The sequence below is a fragment of the Mobula birostris genome, chromosome 9 (genome assembly GCF_030028105.1).
Source record: "Mobula birostris isolate sMobBir1 chromosome 9, sMobBir1.hap1, whole genome shotgun sequence".
Classification (NCBI taxonomy): Eukaryota; Metazoa; Chordata; class Chondrichthyes; order Myliobatiformes; family Myliobatidae; genus Mobula; species Mobula birostris.
In genome coordinates, this window is record NC_092378.1 from 145,561,087 (window position 1) to 145,583,223 (window position 22,137).

At 44.3% G+C, this 22,137-nt stretch overlaps 1 protein-coding gene across 4 annotated transcripts in view; it reads left to right on the forward strand.

The window, feature by feature from the left end:
* The window catches only part of caskin1 (CASK interacting protein 1), a 732,522-nt gene that overhangs the window by 593,076 nt on the left and 117,309 nt on the right, over nt 1–22,137 (forward strand). For all 4 annotated transcript variants that reach the window (XM_072269050.1, XM_072269053.1, XM_072269054.1 and 1 more), the window contains exons 7-9: nt 11,637–11,745; nt 18,468–18,576; nt 19,074–19,168. In XM_072269050.1, the coding sequence (XP_072125151.1) occupies nt 11,637–11,745; nt 18,468–18,576; nt 19,074–19,168 (313 nt within the window). The remainder of the gene's footprint in view (nt 1–11,636; nt 11,746–18,467; nt 18,577–19,073; nt 19,169–22,137) is intronic.

A 22,137-nucleotide genomic window follows, 5' to 3' on the forward strand; every position in this document is an offset into this window, starting at 1 on the left:
ATGAGGACCTGAACTACACCTGGGGCACAATAGAGAAGGTGGAGGACCTTCATTGCTGCCCTAAACACCAGCAGTGTAGCCGGCAGAAAGAATGGGGGTGAAGTCAGAAGTTAGTTTTTTTACACAGAGATTGGTGGGTGCGTGGGACATCCTGCCAGGGATGGTGATACATTAGGGACATTTAAGAGACTCTGAAGCACATGGACAATGTTGTCTATATGGATTTCAGTAAGGCCTTTGACAAGTTCCTACATGGAAGTTTGGTTAGGAAGGTTCAATCATTAGGTATTAATATTGAAGTAGTAAAATGGATTCAGCAGTGGCTGGATGGGAGACGCCAGAGAGTGGTGGTGAATAACTGTTTGTCAGATTGGAGGTCGGTGACTAGTGGTGTGCCTCAGGGATCTGTACTTGGTCCAGTGTTGCTTGTCATATACATTAATGATCTGGATGATGGGGTGGTAAATTGGATAAGTATGCAGATGATACTAAGATAGGTAGAGTTGTGGATAATGAAGTAGGTTTTCAAATCTTGCAGAGAGATTTAGGCCAGTTAGAAGAGTGGGCTGAAAGATGGCAGATGGAGTTTAATGCTGATAAATGTGAGGTGCTACATTTTGGTAGGCCTAATCAAAATAGAACATACATGGTAAATGGTAGGGCATTGAAGAAAGCAGTAGAACAGAGAGATCTAGGAATAATGGTGCATAGTTCCATGAAGGTGGAATCTCATGTGGATAGGGTGGTGAAGAAAGCTTTTGGTATGCTGGCCTTTATAAGTCAGAGCATTGAGTATAGGAGTTGGGATGTAGTGTTGAAATTGTACAAGGCATTGGTGAGGCCAAATTTGGAGTAATGTGTACAGTTTTGGTCATCAAATTATAGGAAAGATGTCAACAAAATAGAGTGAGTACAGAGAAGATTTACTAGAATGTTACCTGGGTTTCATCACCTAAGTTACAGAGAAAGGTTGAGCAAGTTGGGTCTTTATTCTTTGGAGTGTAGAGGGTTGAGGGGGGACTTGATAGAGGTATTTAAAATTATGAGGGGGATAGATAGAGTTGACGTGGATAGGCTTTCTCCATTGAGAGTGGGGGAGATTCAAACAAGAGGACATGAGTTGAGAGTTAAAGGGCAAAAGTTTAGGGGTAACATGAGGGGGAACTTCTTTACTCAGAGAGTGGTAGCTGTGTGGAACGAGCTTCCAGCAGAAGTGGTTGAGGCAGGTTCGATGTTGTCGTTTAAAGTTAAATTGGATAGATATATGGACAGGAAAGGAATGGAGGGTTATGGGCTGAGTGCAGGTCGGTGGGACAACGTCAGAGTAAGAGCTCGGCACGGGCTAGAAGGGCCGAGATGGCCTATTTCCATGCTGTAATTGTTATATGGTTAAAAGAAAAATGGAGGTGCCTTAGTTAACATCTATGGCATCTTCCTCTTTGCTAGCTGACATAAAGAACCACTGCAGAAGAACTCAGCTAGCAGCTAACCTGGAAATTATAAATGGTCCCTTTAAACAAGAGGGTAAGGTGGTGGGAGTGTCAGAGAGCTGATCAGCCTCTCTTGCTGCTGCACGTAGGCTCTAGTTAAGAGAACATTGGCTAAATGTTTAGACTCCAAATAAAAGCATTTTCAGCAAATTATTGATACGTACCTCACAGACCTGTACACTTCTCTCTCTCGCTCTCTCACACACACACACACACACACACACACACACACACACACACACACACACAAACAGACACACACACACACACAAACAGAAACACACACACACACACACACACACAAACAGAACAGAAGCAGACATGCACAAACGGAAGCTTAGCAACAAACGAGATGAAGGAGAAATCTGCTGAGGAAAATGGATAGTCAGCACTTGGAATTGTGGCCCTTCATTTGGATTGAAAGATTGAAAGAGTAGATAGGAGAGAGGCAGTGTAAGGAGGTGTGGGGAAAGGGTGGGACAAGAGTGGCCATGTGACAGGTGGATGTAGGTGAGGAGGGGTGATCGGCAGATGGAGGGGGAGAAATGGAAACAATGACAGAAGGTGTGGGGGGGGTTGAATACACACACACACAGAAATTCACACACATGCAGAGACACACACAGAAATTCACACAAACACATACAGACACACACAGAAATTCACAAGAATGCATACAGACACATACAAACATACTCACATTCTCACACAGAAATTCACACAAACACACGCAGACACCCACAGAAATTCAAATAAATGCTTACAGACACACACATTCAAAGAGAGAAATTCACACAAACAGGAACACGCACAAATTCACACACTTACAGACACACACAGAGAAAAACCCTCAAACAGAAACAACTATACAGAGAGAGACATACACAGGAATTATCCCAAAACACCTACACTTGATCTCCTTGCTGGAAGGGATCTCACTTTAAGTGGTTTGCACTCAGCAGAGGAAATATTGACCGGGTAATTGAAAGCTCATTGCTTCCACGCCTAGCTTCCACTCCAAAGGCACCACCTACATAATACCTCCTGTCAGTCACAGGCCAGTGCTTCACTTTGCGTGCTGCTAAACTGCCGGGAGATGAGAATTGCATTAATCTGGGGAGCGGTACTGTAATATCGGGGGTGATTACTTGGTACACTCCAGCAGGAGAGAGCCTGGAATCGGCAAGCACAGATAATACACATGGGCTGATCCCAGCCCCACGTAATTATCTTATACTATTTCTGAATGGTCTTGAGCCTAAGTGTGGGGAGAGCAACTCCTAGTGGAAGTCTTCAAAGTTTAAACACAACAGATGCTGAAAATGCTGGAAATCCAGCATAATGCACACAAAGTGCCAGGGGAACTCAGCAACTTGGGCAACACCTATGGAGAGGAGCAAAAATTTGAAGTTTTGCTTCTGCTGAAGGGTCTCAACCCGAAATGTTGATTGGCTTACTCCTCTCCATAGATGCTGCTGGACCTGCTGTGGTCCTCCAGCACCTCGTGTGTCTTCAAAATTTATTGGTTTTCGTTTGATTTATTATTGCTTCATGAACCAAGAAAGAGTGAAAAGCGTGTCCTGAATTCTGCTTATCGACATCAAATCATTACACAGTTCATTGAGGTACAACAAGGTAAAGCAATAACAATGTAGAATGAAGTGTAAAGGCTACAGAGAAAACTATATTGCAGTAAAACAATAAATTTCTTCAGTCCTCAAGAAGGGTCTTGGCCCAAAATGTCAATTGTTTATTCATTTCCATAGATGCTGCCTCATCTGCCGAGTTCCTCCAGCATCTTGTGTGTGTTACTTTGGATTTCCAGCAACTACAAACTTTCTTGTGTTTATAAAGTACAAAATAATAATCAGAATCAGGTTTATTAACACCAGCATGTGTCGTGAAATTTGCTAACTTAGCAGCAGCAGTACAACGCAATACGTAATAATATAGAAAAAAAGTAGATAAGTCGACTACAGTAAGTATGTATGTAAATTAAATAGATCAAAAATATTACAAAAACAAAAATAATATATATAAAAAAGTGAGGTAGTGTTCATGGGTCCGATGTCCATTTAGGAATCGGATGGCAGAGGGAAAGAAGCTGTTCCTGAACCATTGATTAGATTAGATTATGAGGGCACACAGTCCTCTTTTATTGTCATTTAGTAATGCATGCATTAAGAAATGATACAATGTTCCTCCGGTGTGATATCACAGAAACACAGGACAGACCAAGACTGAAAAACTAACAAAACCACATAATTATAACATATAGTTACAACAGTGCAACAATACCATAACTTGATGAAGAACAGTCCTTGGCACAGTAAAAAAAAGTTCAAAGTTTATCGAAAGTCCCAGATCTCATGCAAGCGGGAGAAGGAAGAAAAACACTCCCTGCCATGCGCAACCACAGTCCGACTCTGAGTCGTCCGAAAACTTCGAGCTCCGATCAGCCCTCTGACACCGAGTACCGAGCACCATCTCTATCGGAACGCTTCGACCTCGGCCTCGGTCGCCAGCAGCAGGCAAAGCTGAGGATCTGGGGCCTACCCTCCGGAGATTCTCGATCGCACAGTAACAACAGCAGCGAACTGGGCATTTCAGAAATTTCTCCAGATATTCCTCCGCTTCTCACGTCTGTCTTCATCAAATCAGAATTGTCCACGGCCCCTATTTAACAGATACGATATCATTTCAGCGGAGAGCTGCATCGCGCTGCCATCTTCTCCTCTCGCCAAGGTAGATTGTGAGGTCAAGAGTCCATCTTATCATACAAGGTCCATTCAAGAGTCTGATAACAGCGGGAGAGAAGCTGGTGGGACGTACTTTCAGGCTTCTGTATCTTCTGCCCAGTGGGAAAGCGGGGAATAGAAAATGCCCGGCATGGGCGTGGCCTTTGATTCTACTTTCTCTGCTATTAATTGACTACCTTTTCAATTACTTTTTCAACTGCTTTCTCCGGCAACTCATTCCATACACCGACCACACTCTGTGTGGAAAAAGCTGCCCCTTATTCTTCTATTGAATGGTTCTTGAACCAAGGGGGTTCACGTCACTCAACTTCACTTGCCCCATTATTGAACTGTTTCCACAACCTATGGACTCACTTTCAAGAACTCTTCATCTCATATTCTCGATACTTATTGTTTATTTATTACTATTGTTAGTAGTAGTAGCAGTATTTCCATAGTTGTTTGTCTTTAACACTGGTTGAATGTCATTGATTTTGTTATGGTTGTTATTCTATTATGGACTTATTGAGTATGCCTTGTGACGAGAATACATATAGATTAAGATGTTAGCTGTCCTGTGCTGGTACCAGTGGGATCAGCAGTTGGTCTGCCACCTGTTTTCAGGAGAAAGAGAGATAAGGAAAACAATAAAGCAGCACTTGGAGATGTTAATGAAGGGACGGGAGAGAGTAACGGAAGGAGAGCTGTCAAGATCGGCTCCCCCTTTGAACCCTGAACTGTTTGAAGTGATGGACAGGCGATACCCCAGCAGGGGGATAAAAAGGGACAGGTTTGCTAAGGCAAGACACACGACACCCCGAGGTAACGAGACCCTGGAAGCGGTGCATCTCCCACAAGTCGGTGGGAAGTTTTGGACGGCTGATCGCGGGATCAAGCCATAGACGCATAGAGTGGAAAGATACGATCAGCGGGAACCTGGTGTGTGTCCGCCCTTGCCTGGGTGTCAGGTTCACCTCAGAGAAACGATCGTATCTGGAAACGGAGGGGTCACAGTCGGTGACCTCAGATGACATCACAAAGGGCTCACACGAAAGCTGACTGCGAAGAATATCGAAGGTCTGTGTGTGGAAGCCGTTTGAATATTCATTCGTTTTCCTCTCTCTCTCCTTCCCCCCACTGTCCATCTCCCACGGCAGCGATTACTGCAAACTGAACTGAACTTTGCATCACTTTGAAACTGGTCATTTACCCCTAGACGACGATAGAGCTTGATTGATCCTGTTATCCTAATTCTGTGTACATGTATGTTTATCATTGCTGAACTGTTGCATTCATTATCCTTTTGATTAGAGTACTGTGTTGCTTGTTTCTTTAATAAAACTTTCTTAGTTCTAGTAATCCAGACTCCAACTGAGTGATCCATTTCTGCTGGTTTGGCAACCCAGTTACGGGGTACGTAACAGCCTGCAAGAAAATGAATCTCAGGGTTATAGATAGTGACATATATGTACTTCAATAATAAATTCACTTTGATCTTTGAATGTCTGGGGCGGGTGGGATCTTTGATTATGATGGCTATGCCAACAATATGTTTTGTGCCGGAAGTTCTAATTTGCCTGATTTGCAGGGCAGGGAAAAGGTGACAATAATAGACTGTTGGCACAGCCTGGTGTCCCTGGTGGTAAATATGCACCTTTTATGTAATGTGTTCACAGTGAAGTACGAGAGGGACCTAAAAGCCCATTGCCCTCAAGTTTTGGAAGGGACATAGAGGTGCAGTAGGGAGTTCTGCCACCTCCCCACTCCAGTAACCCAAGTTCATTCCAGCCTCTGGTGCTGTCTGGGTGGAGATTGTAAGTTCTCTCTGTGACCAGGTCATAGAGTCATAGGATAAATCATCATGAGATTAAGATTATATTAAAATTCAGATTATCATCTTAATCCTGTCTTTTATTTGTCGCACGTACATTGAAACATCGAAACATCGAAACATACAGTGAAATGCGGTGTTTGTGTCAAAGGCAACCAGAGTCTGGGGTATGCTGGGGTTAGCCTGCCCGTGTCGCCGTGCCTCTGACGCCAACATGGCAGACCCTCAGCTGAGCCTGGCAAATCAAACAAGATACCTTTCAAATCTAGTCCCATTTTCCCACGTTTGGTCCCACCTGGAATATTGCTTTAGATAAAGGAAAGATGTCATTAAGCTGAAAAGAATGCAAAGAAGATTTACAAGTATGTTGCCAGAACTTGAGTGCTTGAATTATAGGGAGAGGTTGGACGGGTTGGTAAGTTATTCATTGGACTGTGGGAGACTGGTGGGTCATTTTATAGAGGTGTACAAGATCATGATGGTCATTGACTGGGTGAATGCACAGTGAGAAGGATCAAGTACTGGGGGCAAGGGCTTAAAGGGGAGAGGGGAGAGGACCACAGCAGTGTAGAAGTTTGCACAAACGCTTTACAGCACCAGTGAATACTGATTGGGGTTCAATTCCCGCTGCTGTCTGTAAGGGGTTTGTGACTGTGACCGCTTGGGTTTCCCCCGGGATTCAAAGTACATTTATTATCAAAGTATATATAAATTATACAACCTTGAGATTTATCTCCTTACAGGCAGCCAGAAAGCAAGAAATCCAAAAGAACCCAACTAAAAAAAAATGAAAGACCAAACCACCCTCCAATACACAGAGAAATAAAAAAACACAAATCCTGCAAACAATGGAAGTAAGCAACAGCATTCCGAACTAAATTGAGTCCGTAGACCCGAATCTCCGGAGCATCTGGAGTAGGGTGCTCCCACATTCCAAAGACGTAGAGTTAGGATTAGGGTTAGTTGGTTTTCGCAAATAAAATGACATGAGACATTTTATGTTTAAGAGAAAAAAGGGATAATTCATTTATTGAACTCCAAAAAACTGAACACAAAACGTGGTCAAAGCCCTTTTATGTGATTATGTCATCACGTCAGAAGAGCCTCTTAAAGTGAAACCCCAACTCAATTTCGGTGGTTGTGAATTATGTACATTTCCCCCAAATACACTAACCTACAGGGCATGCTACCCTGCTGGAAGCATGGTGACAGTTGTGGGCTGCCCCCAGGACAAATCCCAGACTGTTTTGGTCATTGATGCAAGCAACACGTTTCACTGCATGTTTCAATGTACATGTGACAAACAAATCTAATCTGTTGCTGCATCTGCACACTTGCCTTTGGTGATCCGGGCTTTAGGCACCCAGATTCCTCTGTATCTCAGAGCTCTGCGATCTCTCACCATTCAAACATTTCCTTTTAGTGTATTCCCAGCATTATGCTCTTAAGTAAGGCTGTAATGCCATTTGAGGTATACTGGAAGGGATATGGAAACTACTAAAGAAAGTCACACCTGTTTTCTGCTGCCCTCCAAATCAGCCTGCCGCTTTCAGATATTCTATTAACAACACAGCCCATTAACCAGATCCCCCTTCCATTAATAAGCTTCTCATGTTCCATCAATAATTGCTGCTGTGCCAAATGTTCAGCCATCACAGCATCCTGGAACAGTGTCTCTGCTTATGATGTTACTGCCAAGTTGTTGCTGCGACACATTAAGATTCCCTAATAGCAGTACTTTTATATTTTTGCTAAAACAACGATTATCTTGTGCCTCATTTATAGCCTCCTCTGGGATATACTGTGAAATAAAGTCACCTCATAGTGTAAATGCAGGACAGAAACAGGCCCTTCAGCCTGTTTCATCTATGCCAGCCAAGACTAGTCCCCCTTGCTACCATCTGGCCCATATCCTTCAAAAACCTTTCCTATCCACACACCTGTCCATCTGCCTTTTAAATATTGTTATTTTACTGTTCACTTCCTCTGGCAACTTGTTCCATACAATACTGTGTAAAAGTCTTAGGCACATATATATATATAGCTGGGGTGCCTAAGACTTTTGCACAGTGCGTATATGGACCATCCTCTGCACGAGATTAAAGGGTTGGCATAACATTGTGGGCCGAAGGGCCTGTAATGTCCTACCTTCTATTTTTTAACCAATGACAGGTGGTTGTCCGTCTTGTCCAATGAAGACAGGAAATGTGGGAGAGTTTTGTTAAGTGGAAAAGCCTTTACGCTGGGGCAGTTCAACTCCCTCAACCCCACAAGGATGGCACAGTAGTATAGTGGTTCGCACAATGCTTTACAGTACAGGTGACCTGGACTCAGTTCCTGCCATTTGCCTGTAAGGAGTTTGTACACTCGCCCTGTGACCACGTGGGTTTCCTCCAGGTGCTCCAGTTTCCACCCACAGTCCAAAGAATACCAGTTAGTAGGTTAATTGGTCATTGTAAATTGTCCCGTGATTAGGCCAGAGTTAAATTGGGAGATTGCTGGGCGGAGCATCTTGAAGGGTCAGAAGGCCTTATTCCATGCTGTATCTCAGGGTCCAGTGATACGAACGAGCATCACAAACTGAGCTCTTCCGTATTTGCAATTGATGACCATGTTGTCTTCTGTGCCTTGTCATGCTCTCTGCTCTCCACGGAGCATTGCAGTACCACCTTCCTGACCATTCAATCTCACTTTTAACCAATACAGATATATGAAATGTACAAGGTAATTTAAAATTAATTTTGATTCATTACCAGTGCAGTAGCATAGTGGTTAGCACAACACTTTACAGTACAGGTCACCCCGGTTCAATTCCCGCCGCAGCCCGCAAGGAGTTTGTACATTACAGATAAGAAGTTTTGTATGTTCTCCCCATGACCGCATGGGTTTCCTCCAGGTGCTCCAGTTTCCTCCCACAGTCCAAAGACGTACCGGTTGGTGGGTTATTTGGTCATAGTAAATTGTCTCATGATTAGGCTAGGGTTAAGTCGGGGGATTGCTGGGTGGCGGGGCTCAAAGTGCCGAAAGGGCCTATTCCGTAGTGTATCTCAATAAGTTTATCACATGTACATCGAAACAAACAATGCAATGTGTTGTTTCCACTAACAAACGTCACAATCTGGGAAATGCTGGGGACAACACACAAGTGTCGCTACACAACATTTAGCTGAATTACTGCAACAAAACAATGATAAGATTACTCTGTCATCCAAAGGTCTATCTGATTAAGGGTATTGAACCTAGAAATATTTACCTGTTACTCTTTCCACAGATGCTACCTGACCTGCTGAGTATTTCCAGCATTTTTTGAATTTAGCTCAGATTTACAGCATCTGCAGGTTTTGTATTTGAAGTGCAAAAATCCATCATGTTTAGCACTATGTAATGATTCTAGTTCTCTGGGGTGGATATCTAGGGATTCACAATTGAGACCAGAAATCCCTCTTCACTCCTACCTTAAACAGGCATCACTTTAACCATAGATTATGCCACTTAGCTCTAGATGCCCTCATGAGCGGCATAGGATAATGTCACATGAACTTTCTGATCAATGGGAGATGGAATGAGTGGACTGGATTTGTTAATGCATCTTCATCTTGTTCCTGCTTTTGGATGCTAAGTACACTATAAACTGATGTCAATCACTACTTTCCTCTCAGCTATTAGCAATTTGGCTTCAACTTGCTTTAAAGATTTAATTTAATCTCAGATGATTCTTATGGAAGGCTTGTACAGTATGAAAGCAGGTGAAAATGATTTCCTGTCTGGCTGATACAACAGTGATAATCTTTCCTTTCCCCTGAAGTCACTAAGAAAATCTCTTCAGTCTTCAATTCAAATTCACTTCGTTCTTTAAAATACTGTGCAAGTCCACTTTCTAAAATTGGATTAGGAACTGAAATTTAACTGAGGGGGTTTGAGAGAGTAGATTTATTTAACTTACTTTATTTAATTTAGAGATACAGCGCAGTAACAGCCCCTTCCGGCCCAATGAGCGAATGTCGCCTTCAACACCCATGTGGTCATTTAACCTACATCTTTGGACTGTGGGAGAAAACCAGAGCACCTGGAGGAAACACACATGGTCACATGGAGAAACTACAAACTCCTTACAGACAGCAGCAGAATTGAACCTGGTGCTGTCTCTGGTGCTGAAGTAACATTATGGTGACTACTATAACCTTATCGATACTGTGCCTCCTCTTGGTTGTGAAGAATTCAGAATGAGGATACATTCCCAGTATCAAGGGAATGCCCAGTTAAGACTGAGATAGAGAAGAGTTAATATTCTTGGTCTTTGGAATTCTCTGTTCCTGAGAACTACAGAAGCTACGTCATTAAGCATAGTCAAGGCTGTGATGGATCATTGTACAACAAAAAATAAGCTGCAGATGCTGGAAATCTGAAATAAAACAGAAAATGCTACTTTATTCTAGATTTTTGGGGTGGATGGAGGTGAAAGATTAAGGAAGCTGGGCAGGATTGTGTGAGCTGAGGTTGGCTGGTGACGCAGTGAGATCAGCGCCGGGCTTGAGAACAGAGGTTCCCGAGTTTGATCCAGTGACAGATTGCTCCCGAGCGTGCTCTCCATCCGTGCTGGGTTGATGTCGAACTCGTTACTCAACCTCGTTAAAAAAAACACTACCACCTCCAGTTTAAATTCTCACGCGGAATATTGTGGAGGATCAAATATCCAATACACCCAAGACCCTATCAGCTATTTCATTGAATGGTGGAGCAGTTTCCAGGGACCACATGGCTGATTCCTGCTCCTATTTCGCACATACCTTTATGTTCTGAAGTTTATACTCATTTGGAAATGTTTCATTTCCACGTGTGTAGACGTGTGGAAGTGGCAACGGTAGTGCTTCACAGCGCAAGAGAACCGACTTCGATCCTGGTCTCAGATGCTGTCTGCGTGGAGTTCTCATGTTCTTCCCGTGATCGTGTGGGTTTCCTCTGGGTGTCCTGATTTCCATCCATGTCCCAAAAACATCCGGGTTGGTGGGTTAATTGGCTGCGGTTTGCTCCCTGTGTAGCTAGGTGGCAGAATCTGCTAGGTGTCAGTGGGGAGCATAGAATGAAGAAAAAAATAGTTATTAGTATTGATTTATTATTGTCACATGTACCAAGACACAGTGAAAAGCTTGTCTTGAATACTGTTCATACACATCAAATAATTACACAGTGCATTGAGATAGAACAAGGTAAAACAATAAAAATGCAGAATAAAGTGCAACAGTCACAGAGAAAGTACAAGTGTAAAGTAAGCAATTGTAATGAGATAGATCTTGAGGTCAAGAGTCCATCTTATCATCCAAGGAATCTAACAACAACAGGACAGAAGATGTCCTTGGGCCTGGTGGACCATGCATTCAGGTTTTTGTATCTTCTGCTTGATGGGAGAGGGGAGAGGAGAGGTTGTCCATGGTGGGTTATACTGACTGCTTTACCAAGGCCGCAGGAAGTGTTGACCAATTAGTGTAGAATTATCATCAATAGGTGATTAACGTGCAGTGTGGAATTGTGGGTCAAGCCACATGATGCTGTGAATCTTTTTTTAATTCCTCCCCACAGGCTCCTGTTGCAGGCCGGAATAGATATCAACCGCCAGACAAAAGCAGGAACAGCGCTGCACGAAGCCGCACTGTGTGGGAAGACTGACGTAGTTCGTCTGCTATTAGAAGTAAGATCCCTTGTGAGAATAATAGTCCTGGGCACTTGGAAGGAGGGTGGTGTTGATTTACCAGTCTGGTATCCCAAGGGTCAACTTTCAAGGAGAAATTGCACAAACTAGACCAGGAACCTAGATAGATAGATTGCCAGGATTTTCTGTTGGGTCCTTCGTTCTACCACAACTTTCAGTGTGTTCAGTTTGACTCCTATAGCAGAGCCAACCTTTCTAATCAGTTTATTGAGACTGTTGGCATCACTCGTGTTGATGCCATTGCCCCAGCACACCACTGCATAGGAGGTTGTACTGGCGACAACAGACTGGTAGAACATGTGGAGGAGAGGCATGCATACTCCAAAGGATCTCGGTCTCCTCAGAAAGTAGAGGCAACTCTGGCCCTTCTGTATACAGCCTCCATGTTGGTGCTCCACTCGTCTGTCAACCAGGTGCACCCCAGGTACTTGGACAATGTGGTTGAATTTCTCAACATACTATTGGGAATGGGTATGCTGTTGTGCCAGTCTTGATGCCAATTTATACTAAATGTCCTCCTCCCATGTTTCGCCCATATCCCTTCATCCTCTTCATATACATGCATCTCGCCAAAAGCCTCTTTAACTTTGCTCAAATGTCTGCTTCTCACTATTACCTCCCGTAACCAACTGCAGGCGCGTACCACTCTCTGCATAAAATAGTTACCTCCACACATCTCATTTAAACTCCCCCACCCACACCCGTCTAATTTTAAAAACACATCCTTTGGTAATACATTAATTCACAAAGTTTAGTTTTACTGCTGCAATGTGGGTTCGAGTGGCGAGCCTAGCAGTAAGAGCCTTGCTGTCTCAATGAGCACGTACACTGGTTCGTGAACAAAGGCAACCACTCGATCATTACTGATCTCAAGTGAGTCTCAACCCCAGCTCCAAGAACTTGGTCCAGATGTCTTGAAGTGGTTGAGACCAAGCCACTTGGATCTCCAACTGTTGGGTGTCTCCGGTCATAGTCATAGAAAAGTACAGTGCAGAAACAGACTCTTCAGCCATTCTGGTCCATGCTGAACCAATTAAACTGCCTACTTCCATTGACCTGCAGCGAGACTATAGCCCTCCGTATCCCTACTATCCATGTACCTATGCAAACTTCTCTCAAACAGGAGAATCAAGCTTGCATACACCATTTGTGCTGGCAGGTCATTCTACTCTCTCACTCTCTGAGTGAAGAAGTTTCCCCTCAAGTTCCCCTTAAACTTTGCACCTTTCACCCTTAACCCATGGCCTCTAGTTGTAGTCCCACCCAACCTTAGTGGAAAAACCCTGCTAGCATTTACCCTATCTATATCCCTCATGGTTTTGTATACCTCTATCAAATCTCTCAATTTACTACGTTCCAAGGAATAAAGTCCTAATCTATTCAATGGCTCCTCATAACTCAGATCTTCCAGTCCTGGCAATATCCTTGTAAATTTTCCCTGTGATCTTAATAGTTAAAAGGTCTAAGAAAATTTGTTTAAAGGTTTGTATAAGATAATAAGCGGTATAGCGAAAGTAGATGTTTTTCCCAGGGCAGTAGTGGCTAATTCAAGACAGCAAAATTTTAAGATGTTTGGAGGAAAGAATAGGAGGAGATATCAAAGGTAACCTTTTCACACGGAGACTGGTGTGTGAGTAGAATGCCTTGCTGGGGGTATTGGTAGAGACGGAATCAAGAGGGACATTTAAAAAACTCTTAGATAAGCACATGGATGATAGAAAAATGAAAGACAATGTGGGAGGAAATCAGGGGTTCCCAACCTGGGGTCCTCTGACCCTTCAGTTAATGGAGGTGTCCAAGGCATAAAGAAGTTGGGAACCCTTGGGTTAGATTGACCTTGGAGTAGATTAAAGGGTCAGCACAACATCACAGGCCTAAAGGCCTGTACTCTTCTATATTCTGTGTTCCATGTTTGGATTACATTAATTTCCCCCACGCTATTTGCATGAAAATCATTTCACCAAATAACTTGTTTTGTTTGGATTTCTCAGAGAAAGTTGGGTTTTATTTCACAGTAACATTTTGAAGAAGATTATATTTGCGTAACATTCATGGTAGTCAGCTTATCTTTGTCTGTGTGGTTGTTTAATTCCTGAGCATTTAACATGGTGTTAACCCTTCATTAGAAAGCAAATGCGTAGGCAAAAGCACATAAAGTGGGTTTGAACTTAAACCTGCCCAGTTATATAAGACGGCTGAAGGTGAGTCAGCTGTTATTTCTACATCTCTCCCCACGTTAAGCAACATGATGGAGGAACTCAGCAGGTCAGGCAGCATCAATGGAGGGAAATGAGCAGTAGACGATTCAGGCCAAGACCCTTCATCGTGAGTCCTGATGAAGGGTCTCAGCCTGAAACACTGACTGTTTATTCCTCTCCATAGATGCTGCCTGACCTGCTGAGTTCCTCCAGCATTTTGTGTGTGTCAATCTTGACTCCCAGCATCTCTTGTGTCTCCCCATTTTAACTTTCACTTGTATAGACAATGGCTGCAGACTTGATATTAGCCATTTGCACTTAATGCCACAGTGGCAAGATCTACCCAGGTAAATTTACAGACAAAATAGGACATAGTTGATATTGATTTCCCAAAGAATAATTTTCCTTTCCTATACGCAACCTCCCATTAGTACATGTCAATGAAAACCATGAAATAATCCCAATTTCATACGTCATTGAGTATGAGAAATCACTGTCACTTTTAATAATGTGGCTCACTTGAAACCTGAAAAGGCTCAGGCAAATTCTTCTTGCACACTCCGCATAAGAAGGTAAGAAAGAGAAGCTGAAGTGTGCCATTCGATTCTACCATGCAGTAAGGTCATAACCGGCCTTTTGGCTCGGCATCACATTCCACTTCTGACCCGTTATTCCTTGATGCCCTCAATATCTAAAAGTCCACTAATCTCTGCTTCAGTATACTCAGTGACTTAGCATCTACCAGCCTCTTGAGAGAATTCAACATGTTCATAACTTTCTTCTTATTTTTGTCTTGAATGTCCAAACTGGTAGTTGGACTCCATCATCGGCATTCACCTCCTCACCATTGAGGACATCTTCAAAAGGCAATGTCTCAAAAAGATAGCATGCATCATTAAGGACCCCATCACCCTGAGCATGCCCTCTTTTCATTGCTACCATCAGGGAGGAGGTACAGACACTCAATAATTTAGGAACATATATACAGCTAGGGTGCCTTTGTCAATGTGGAGCAGAATTAGAATCAGGTTTATTATCACCGGCATGTGACGTGAAATTTGTTAACAGAGAGCGAGTTTGTCAATCTGGCGTGAGAAAAGGATGTTGGGACTGGTGAAGGTGTTGCACAGCGGGAGGGGTATGGGACTGGTGGCAGAGAAGCTGTGCCAGGGGCTTGGGGGGGGATGGAGCATGTGACAACAAACCTAGTCCTGAGACACCAGGCAAGGTCTTTCTTGGCAGTGTGGAGGATCAGAGGGATCTTGGGGTCCGAGTCCACAGGACACTCAAAGCTGCTGCGCAGGTTGACTCTGTGGTTAAGAAGGCATATGGTGCATTGGCCTTTGTCAACTGTGGGATTGAGTTTAAGAGCCGAGAGGTAATGTTATAGCTATATAGAACCCTGGTCAGACCCCTCTTGGAGTACTGTGCTCAGTTCTAGTCATCTCACTACAGGAAGGACGTGAAAACTATAGAAAGGGTGCAGAGGAGATTTACAAGGATGTTACCTGGATTGGGGAGCATGCCTTATGAGAACAGGTTGAGTGAACTTGGCCTTTTCTCCATGGAGCGGCAGAGAGTGAGAGGTGATCTGATAGAGGTGTATAAGATGATGAGAGGCAATGATCATATGGATAGTCAGAGGCTTTTTCCCAGGGCTGAAATGGCTAGAACGAGAGGGCACAGTTTTAAGGTGCTTGGAAGTAGGTACAGAGGAGTTGTCAGGGGTAAGTTTTTTTACGCAGAGTGGTGAGTGAGCGGAATGGGCTGCCGATGATGGTGGTGCAGGCGGATACAATAGGGTCTTTTAAGAGGCTCCTGGACAGGTACACAGAGCTTAGAAAAATAGAGGGTATGGGTAACCCTAGGTAATTTCTAAAGTAACTACATGTTCGGCACAGCATTGTGGGCCAAAAGGCCTGTATTGTGCTGTAGGTTTTCTGTGTTTCTATGTTTCCAAGGTCATTTGATTCCAAACAATTGGTTTATTGATCATTCTTCCTGCTCCCTTCCCCTTTTCCCAACCATGATTCCCCTCTCCCTGTCCCCTTCCCCCTCTCAGTCCACAAAAGAGACCCAAATCAGATTCAGGTTTATCATCACTCACATATGTCATGAAATTTGGTTTTTATTTTGTAGCAGCAGTACAGTGCAATACATAAAATTACTACAGTACTGTGCAAAAGTTTTAGACACCCTCGCTGAGACTGATATGTGCCTGAGACTTTTGCACAGAACTGAATATTATTTATCTATTTATACAGCTCTTTCTTTCTATACATATGTGTGTATGTGTGTGTGTAAAAAAGAGAAGCTGAAGTGTGTCATTCGATTCCTTACATCTATTCTACCATGCAGTAAGGTCATAACCGGTCTTTTGGCTCAGCATCACTTTCCACTTCTGACACATATATACATATATAAATATAGTACATTTATATTTATTAATACACATTATAGTATATTTTATGTATTGCACTGCTGCAGCAAAATGGTATTCTCAGCATTTAAGGTGTGCAGCATTCTGGTTTTGACTTTACTATAGCTGCACACTTTAAATGCTGAGAATACTATTTGAGTTGTCCTCACTAGTTCTATTCTCTGTAGACTGTAATGTGTCCGCCACTCTTGCTGCACTTGTCTTAATTTCAGCCAGCACACTGACCAAACCCCCCCCCATTAAACACTTCCCTTCCTTTTCATTAGCCCCTGATGAATTAGTCCCAATTAACCAAACTTTTCATTAGACCCAGTGAATTAGATTATGAGGACACTCAGTCCTCGTTTATTGTCATTTAGAAATGCATGCATGCATTAAGAAATGATACAATGTTCCTCCGGAGTGATATCACAAAAAACCAGGACAAACCAAAGACTAACACTGACAAGACCACATAACTATAACATATAGTTACAGCAGTGCAAAACAATACCATAATTTGATAAAGAGCGGACCATGGGAATGGTAAAAAAAGTCTCCAAGTTCCGAACGACTCCCGATAGTCCCGATAGCAGAAGGGAGAAACCCCCCCGCCATAAACCTCCAGTCACCGACAACTGTCAATGCATTGGAAGCACCCGACCACAGCCGACACTGAGGCCATCCGAAAACTTCGAGCCTCCGACCAGCCCTCTGACACCAAGCACCCAGCACCATCTCTGCCAAGCGCTTTGACCCCGTCCCGAGGACTCAGGGCCTTCCCCTCCAGAGATTCAGGATCGCACAGTAACAATAGCAGCGAAAAAGGCATTTCAGATGTTCCTCCGTTCTCTCACGTCTGTCTCCATCAGATCAGGATTGTGCACGGCACCCTACTTGACAGATAACAGATATCATTCACTGGAGATGCCGCGCAAGCTGCGTCGCGCTGCCATCTTCTCCTCCTCCTAATTAGTCCCAATTAACCAAACTTTTCATTTGTCCCTAGTGAATTAGTCACAATTCACTGAATTTTTCATTAGTCCCAATTTACTTTTCCAGCCACACCGCCCTCCAAGATATCTAACTCAAGGACAGCCCTAGTTTGCAATAACCAGGCATTCAGCTACTTTAGTACTACACTTTGGAATTCACTCCTTAAAGCTTCCCTTCCGGTTAGCACAATCGTTTTACAGAGCCAGCTATAAGATCAGGATTTGGTCCCTGACCTTGTCTGTAAGGAGTACGGTCGTTCTTCCCGTGACCGTGTAAATAAAGTTAATCTTTATCTTTTATCTTTCTTTTTCTTCCTTTAAGGCAACCTTAAAATCTGTCTATTCAAGCTTTTGGTCTGTCCCTGGCAATCAGTCAGAGCTTGGTAATGCCCTTGTGAAAATTAGGGCTTTTGCTCTGTTAAGAAGCACCATAGAGATGTTATAAACAAGAGAAAGTCTGCAGACACTGGAGATCCAAGCAACACACACAAAGTGCTGGAGGAACTCAGCAGGTCGGGCAGCATCTGTGGGAAAAGAGTAAACAATCAACGTTTCGGGCCGAGACGCTCCTTCAGGACTGAGAGGGAAGTGGGGAGATGCCGGAATTAAAAGTGAGGGAGGGGGGGAGAGGCAAGCTGGAAGGTGATGGGTGTAGCCAGGTGGGTGGGAAAGGTTAAGGGCTGGATAAGAAAGAATCTGATAGGAGAGGAGAGGGGACTATAGGAGAAAGGGAAGGAGGAGGGAGTCCAGGGGAAGTAATAGGCAGGTGAGAAGAAGTAAAAAGTCAGTGGGGAATGGGGGGGGGGGGGGAATTTTTTCACCAGAAGGAGAAATCAATATTCATACCATCAGGTTGGAGGGTACCCAGAAGGATTATAAGGTGTTGCTCCTCCACCCTGAGGGTGGCCTCATCTTGGCACAAGAGGCGGCCATGGATTGACCGTTCCCTCTCAGTCTTGATGAAGGGTCTCAGCCCGAAACGTCGACTGTTTACTCCTTTCCATAGATGCTGCCTGGCCTGCTGGGTTCCTCCAGCATTTTGTTTGCACACAGACATTAGAGCTGTTGCCGATTTATTTTTCTTTTCAGGGAGGAGTTAATGCACATATCAAGAACACCTACAACCAGACCGCCCTGGACATCGTTCACCAATTCACCGCAACGCAAGCAAGCAAAGAAATCAAACAGATGCTCAGAGGTTCGTGGACACACGAAGGGGGTGGAACCAGATGGTGGAGTGGGAGAATGAGATGGATGGTAGGCACTGGCTGGGGTGCTGTTGGTGTTGAGAGGAGACAGTTCACTTCCTATTGCCCACAACAAGGCAGTCCACCACAGCAACCTGACTGGAAGAGCTGCATCTTCACTGTTCTAGCAACCCAGGTTCAATCCTGACTTCCAGGACCGTCGGCATGAAGTTTGCACGGCACCCCGTAGCTGTGCGGGTTTCCTCCAGGTGCTTGTCTGTTGTGAATTGTCCCCAGTGCCTGGGTGAGAGATATAATCTCGGGCAGGGGGGGTAGGGTTGGGAATGTGGGGAGAGATAGAATGGGACCAGTGTAAATGGGTACTCATGCTCAGCACAGACTCAGTGGGACGAAGGGCCAGTTTCTGTGTGGTAAGGCTCTGTGACTCGAAGAGGTGCGATCCCCAGCCATCTCCCTCTGATAATGGATCTTCTTTTCGTCCTTGCAGATGCCTCAGCGGCCCTGCAGGTCAGGGCGGTAAAGGACTACTGTAATAACTATGACCTGACCAGCCTTAACGTGAAGACGGGAGACGTTATTACAGTGAGTGAAATATTTTACATCAGCTTTTATAAAAACTGGACGTTTGTGATTACACCGGGGGACGCCAGTCCTCCAGGGCTTACCACTGAATTCGACAATCTTCTCTAATATGTCAGCGCCCTTCACAATAATAAGCACAAGAGATTCTGCAGCTGCTAGTAATCTTGAGCAACGCACCAACAATGCTAAAGGAACTCAGCTAATCAGGCAGCATCTATGGAGAGGAATAAAGAGTCGATATTTTGGGCTGAGGCACTTAATCAGGACTGGAAAAGAAGTAAGAAGAAGACAGAATAAGAAAGTTGGGGGAGGAGAAGGATATGAGCTGGACGGTGATAGGTGAAGCCAGGTGAGGGGGAATGTGGGCGTGTGGGAGAAGGGGGAAGAAGTGAGAAGTTGGAAGGTGATTGGTGGAAGAAATAAAGGGCTGAAGAAGAAGGAATCTGATAGGAGAGGAGAGTGGATCATTGGAGAAAGGGAAAGATCAGGAGCACTAAAGGGAGGTAGAACATAGAACATAGAATAGTACAGTACAGGCCCTTCGGCCCACATTGTTGTGCTGACCCTCAACCCCTGCCTCCCATATAATCCCCCACCTTAAATTCCTCCATATACCTGTCTAGTAGTCTTTTAAATTTCTCTAGTGTATCTGCCTCCACCACTGACTCAGGCAGTGTATTCCACGCCCTAACCACTCTCTGAGTAAGAAACCTTCCTCTAATATCCCCCTTGAACTTCCCACCCCTTACCTTAAAGCCATGTCCTCTTGTATTGAGCAGTGGTGCCCTGGGGAAGAGGCGCTGGCTATCCACTCTATCTATTCCTCTTATTATCTTGTACACCTCTATCATGTCTCCTCTCATCCTCCTTCTCTCCAAAGAGTAAAGCCCTAGCTCCCTTAATCTCTGATCATAATGCATACTTTCTAAACCAGGCAGCATCCTGGTAAATCTCCTCTGTACCCTTTCCAATGCTTCCACATCCTTCCTATAGTGAGGTGACCAGAACTGGACACAGTACTCCAAGTGTGGCCTAACCAGAGTTTTATAGAGCTGCATCATTACATCGTGACTCTTAAACTGTATCCCTCGACTTATGAAAGCTAACACCCCATAAGCTTTCTTAACTACCCTATCTACCTGTGAGGCAACTTTCAGGGATCTGTGGACATGTATCCCCAGATCCCTCTGCTCTTCCACACTACCAAGTATCCTGCCATTTACTTTGTACTCTGCCTTGGAGTTTGTCCTTCCAAAGTGTACCACGAGGTGATGGACAGTTGAGGAGAGAGAAAGGGTAAGAGGGAAGCCAGAATGGGGAATGGAAAAGGAGAGAAGGGGGAGGGGGAGAAATTACCAGAAGAAGGAGAACTTGATGTTCATGCCATCAGGTTGGAGGCTACCCAGAACGCGAAGTGTTGCAAAATGCCGCCAGAATCAGAATCAGGTTTTGTATCACTGACAAATGTCATGAGAGTTGTCTCATCGTGTCAGTAGAGACAGCCATGGACCAACATGTGGGAATGGGAATGGGAAATAGAACTAAAATGAGTGGCCACCGGAAAATCCGGACTGCTGCGAATGGAACCTAGTTGCTCGATAAAGCGGTCCCCTGGTCTAGGTCGGGTCTCACCGCTGTAGAGGAAGCCGCACCACGAACACCAGTTACAGTAAATGACTCCAACAGACTCACAGGCGAAGTGTTGCCTCAGCTGGAAAGACAGTTTCCAGCCCCGAATGGTGGTAAGGGAGGAGGTGTATGGGCAGGTGTAACACTGGGGTAAGTAACAGTAAGGAGTTCGGACGGTCCTTCGCGATAATCTGTCACACCCCAGTAAGCACAAAGATTGTTGCCACTGAGGCCAGCAGGAAGTACCTCAGAGATGGGATAGCATTGTGGAGTCTGGTCACCCCCACTCGTTCCCCTGGACCTGGCAGGTCCTACCACCCACTGTAGATGAGGACTCAAGGTGCAGTTGATGCCCGTGACTCACGGGTTGAGGTGACAGGCCACCAGAATTTGAATCAGGTTTCTTATCACTGACAAATGTCCTGAAAAGTGTTGCTTTATGGCAGCAAAAAAGTGCAAGATATAAAAAATTATAAGTTAAAATAAATTAATTAGAACATAGAAATCTACAGCACATTACAGGTCCTTCAGCCCACAATGTTGTGCCAACCATGTAACCTGCTCTAAAAGCTGCCTAGAATTTCCCTACCCCAGAGCCCTCTATTTTTCTAAGCTCCATGTACCTATCTACGAGTCTCTTAAAAGACCCTATTGTATCCACCTTTACCACCGTTGCTGGCAGTGCATTCCACGCACCCACCACTCTCTGTGTGAAAAACTTACCTCTGACATCCCCCTTGTACTTACTTCCAAGCATCTTAAAACTATGCCCCCTTGTGTTAGCCATTGCAGCCCTGGGAAAAAGCCTCCGACTGTCCACACGGTCAATGCCTCTCATCATCTTATACACCTCTATCAGGTCACCTCTCATCCTCCATTGCTCCAAGGAGAAAAGGCCAAGTTCACTCAACCTAGTCACATAAGGCATGTTCCCGAATCCAGGCAACATCCTTGTAAATCTCCTCTGCACTCTCTCTGTAGTATCCATTCTATAGTATTAATAGGCCGTTCATAAATCCTATGGCAAAGGAGACGAAGCTGTTACTAAAATGTTGAGTGTGGATCTTTAGGCTCCTGAACCTCCTCCCGATGGTAGTAATGAGTAGAGGGGATATCCCGAGTAGTGAGGGCCCTTAATGATGAATGCTACGTTCTTTACACATCGCCTTTTGAAGATGTCCTCGAAGGTAGGGAGGGTTTAGACCATGATGGAGATGGCTGAGACTACAGCCGTCTGCAGCCTCTCTCAATCCTTTGGAGCCAATTGCATAGTGGTGATACAACAGCTGGCGGCCTCAGGGATGGCTTTAGTAACAGAAACAAAAGACCAATTTTTGATT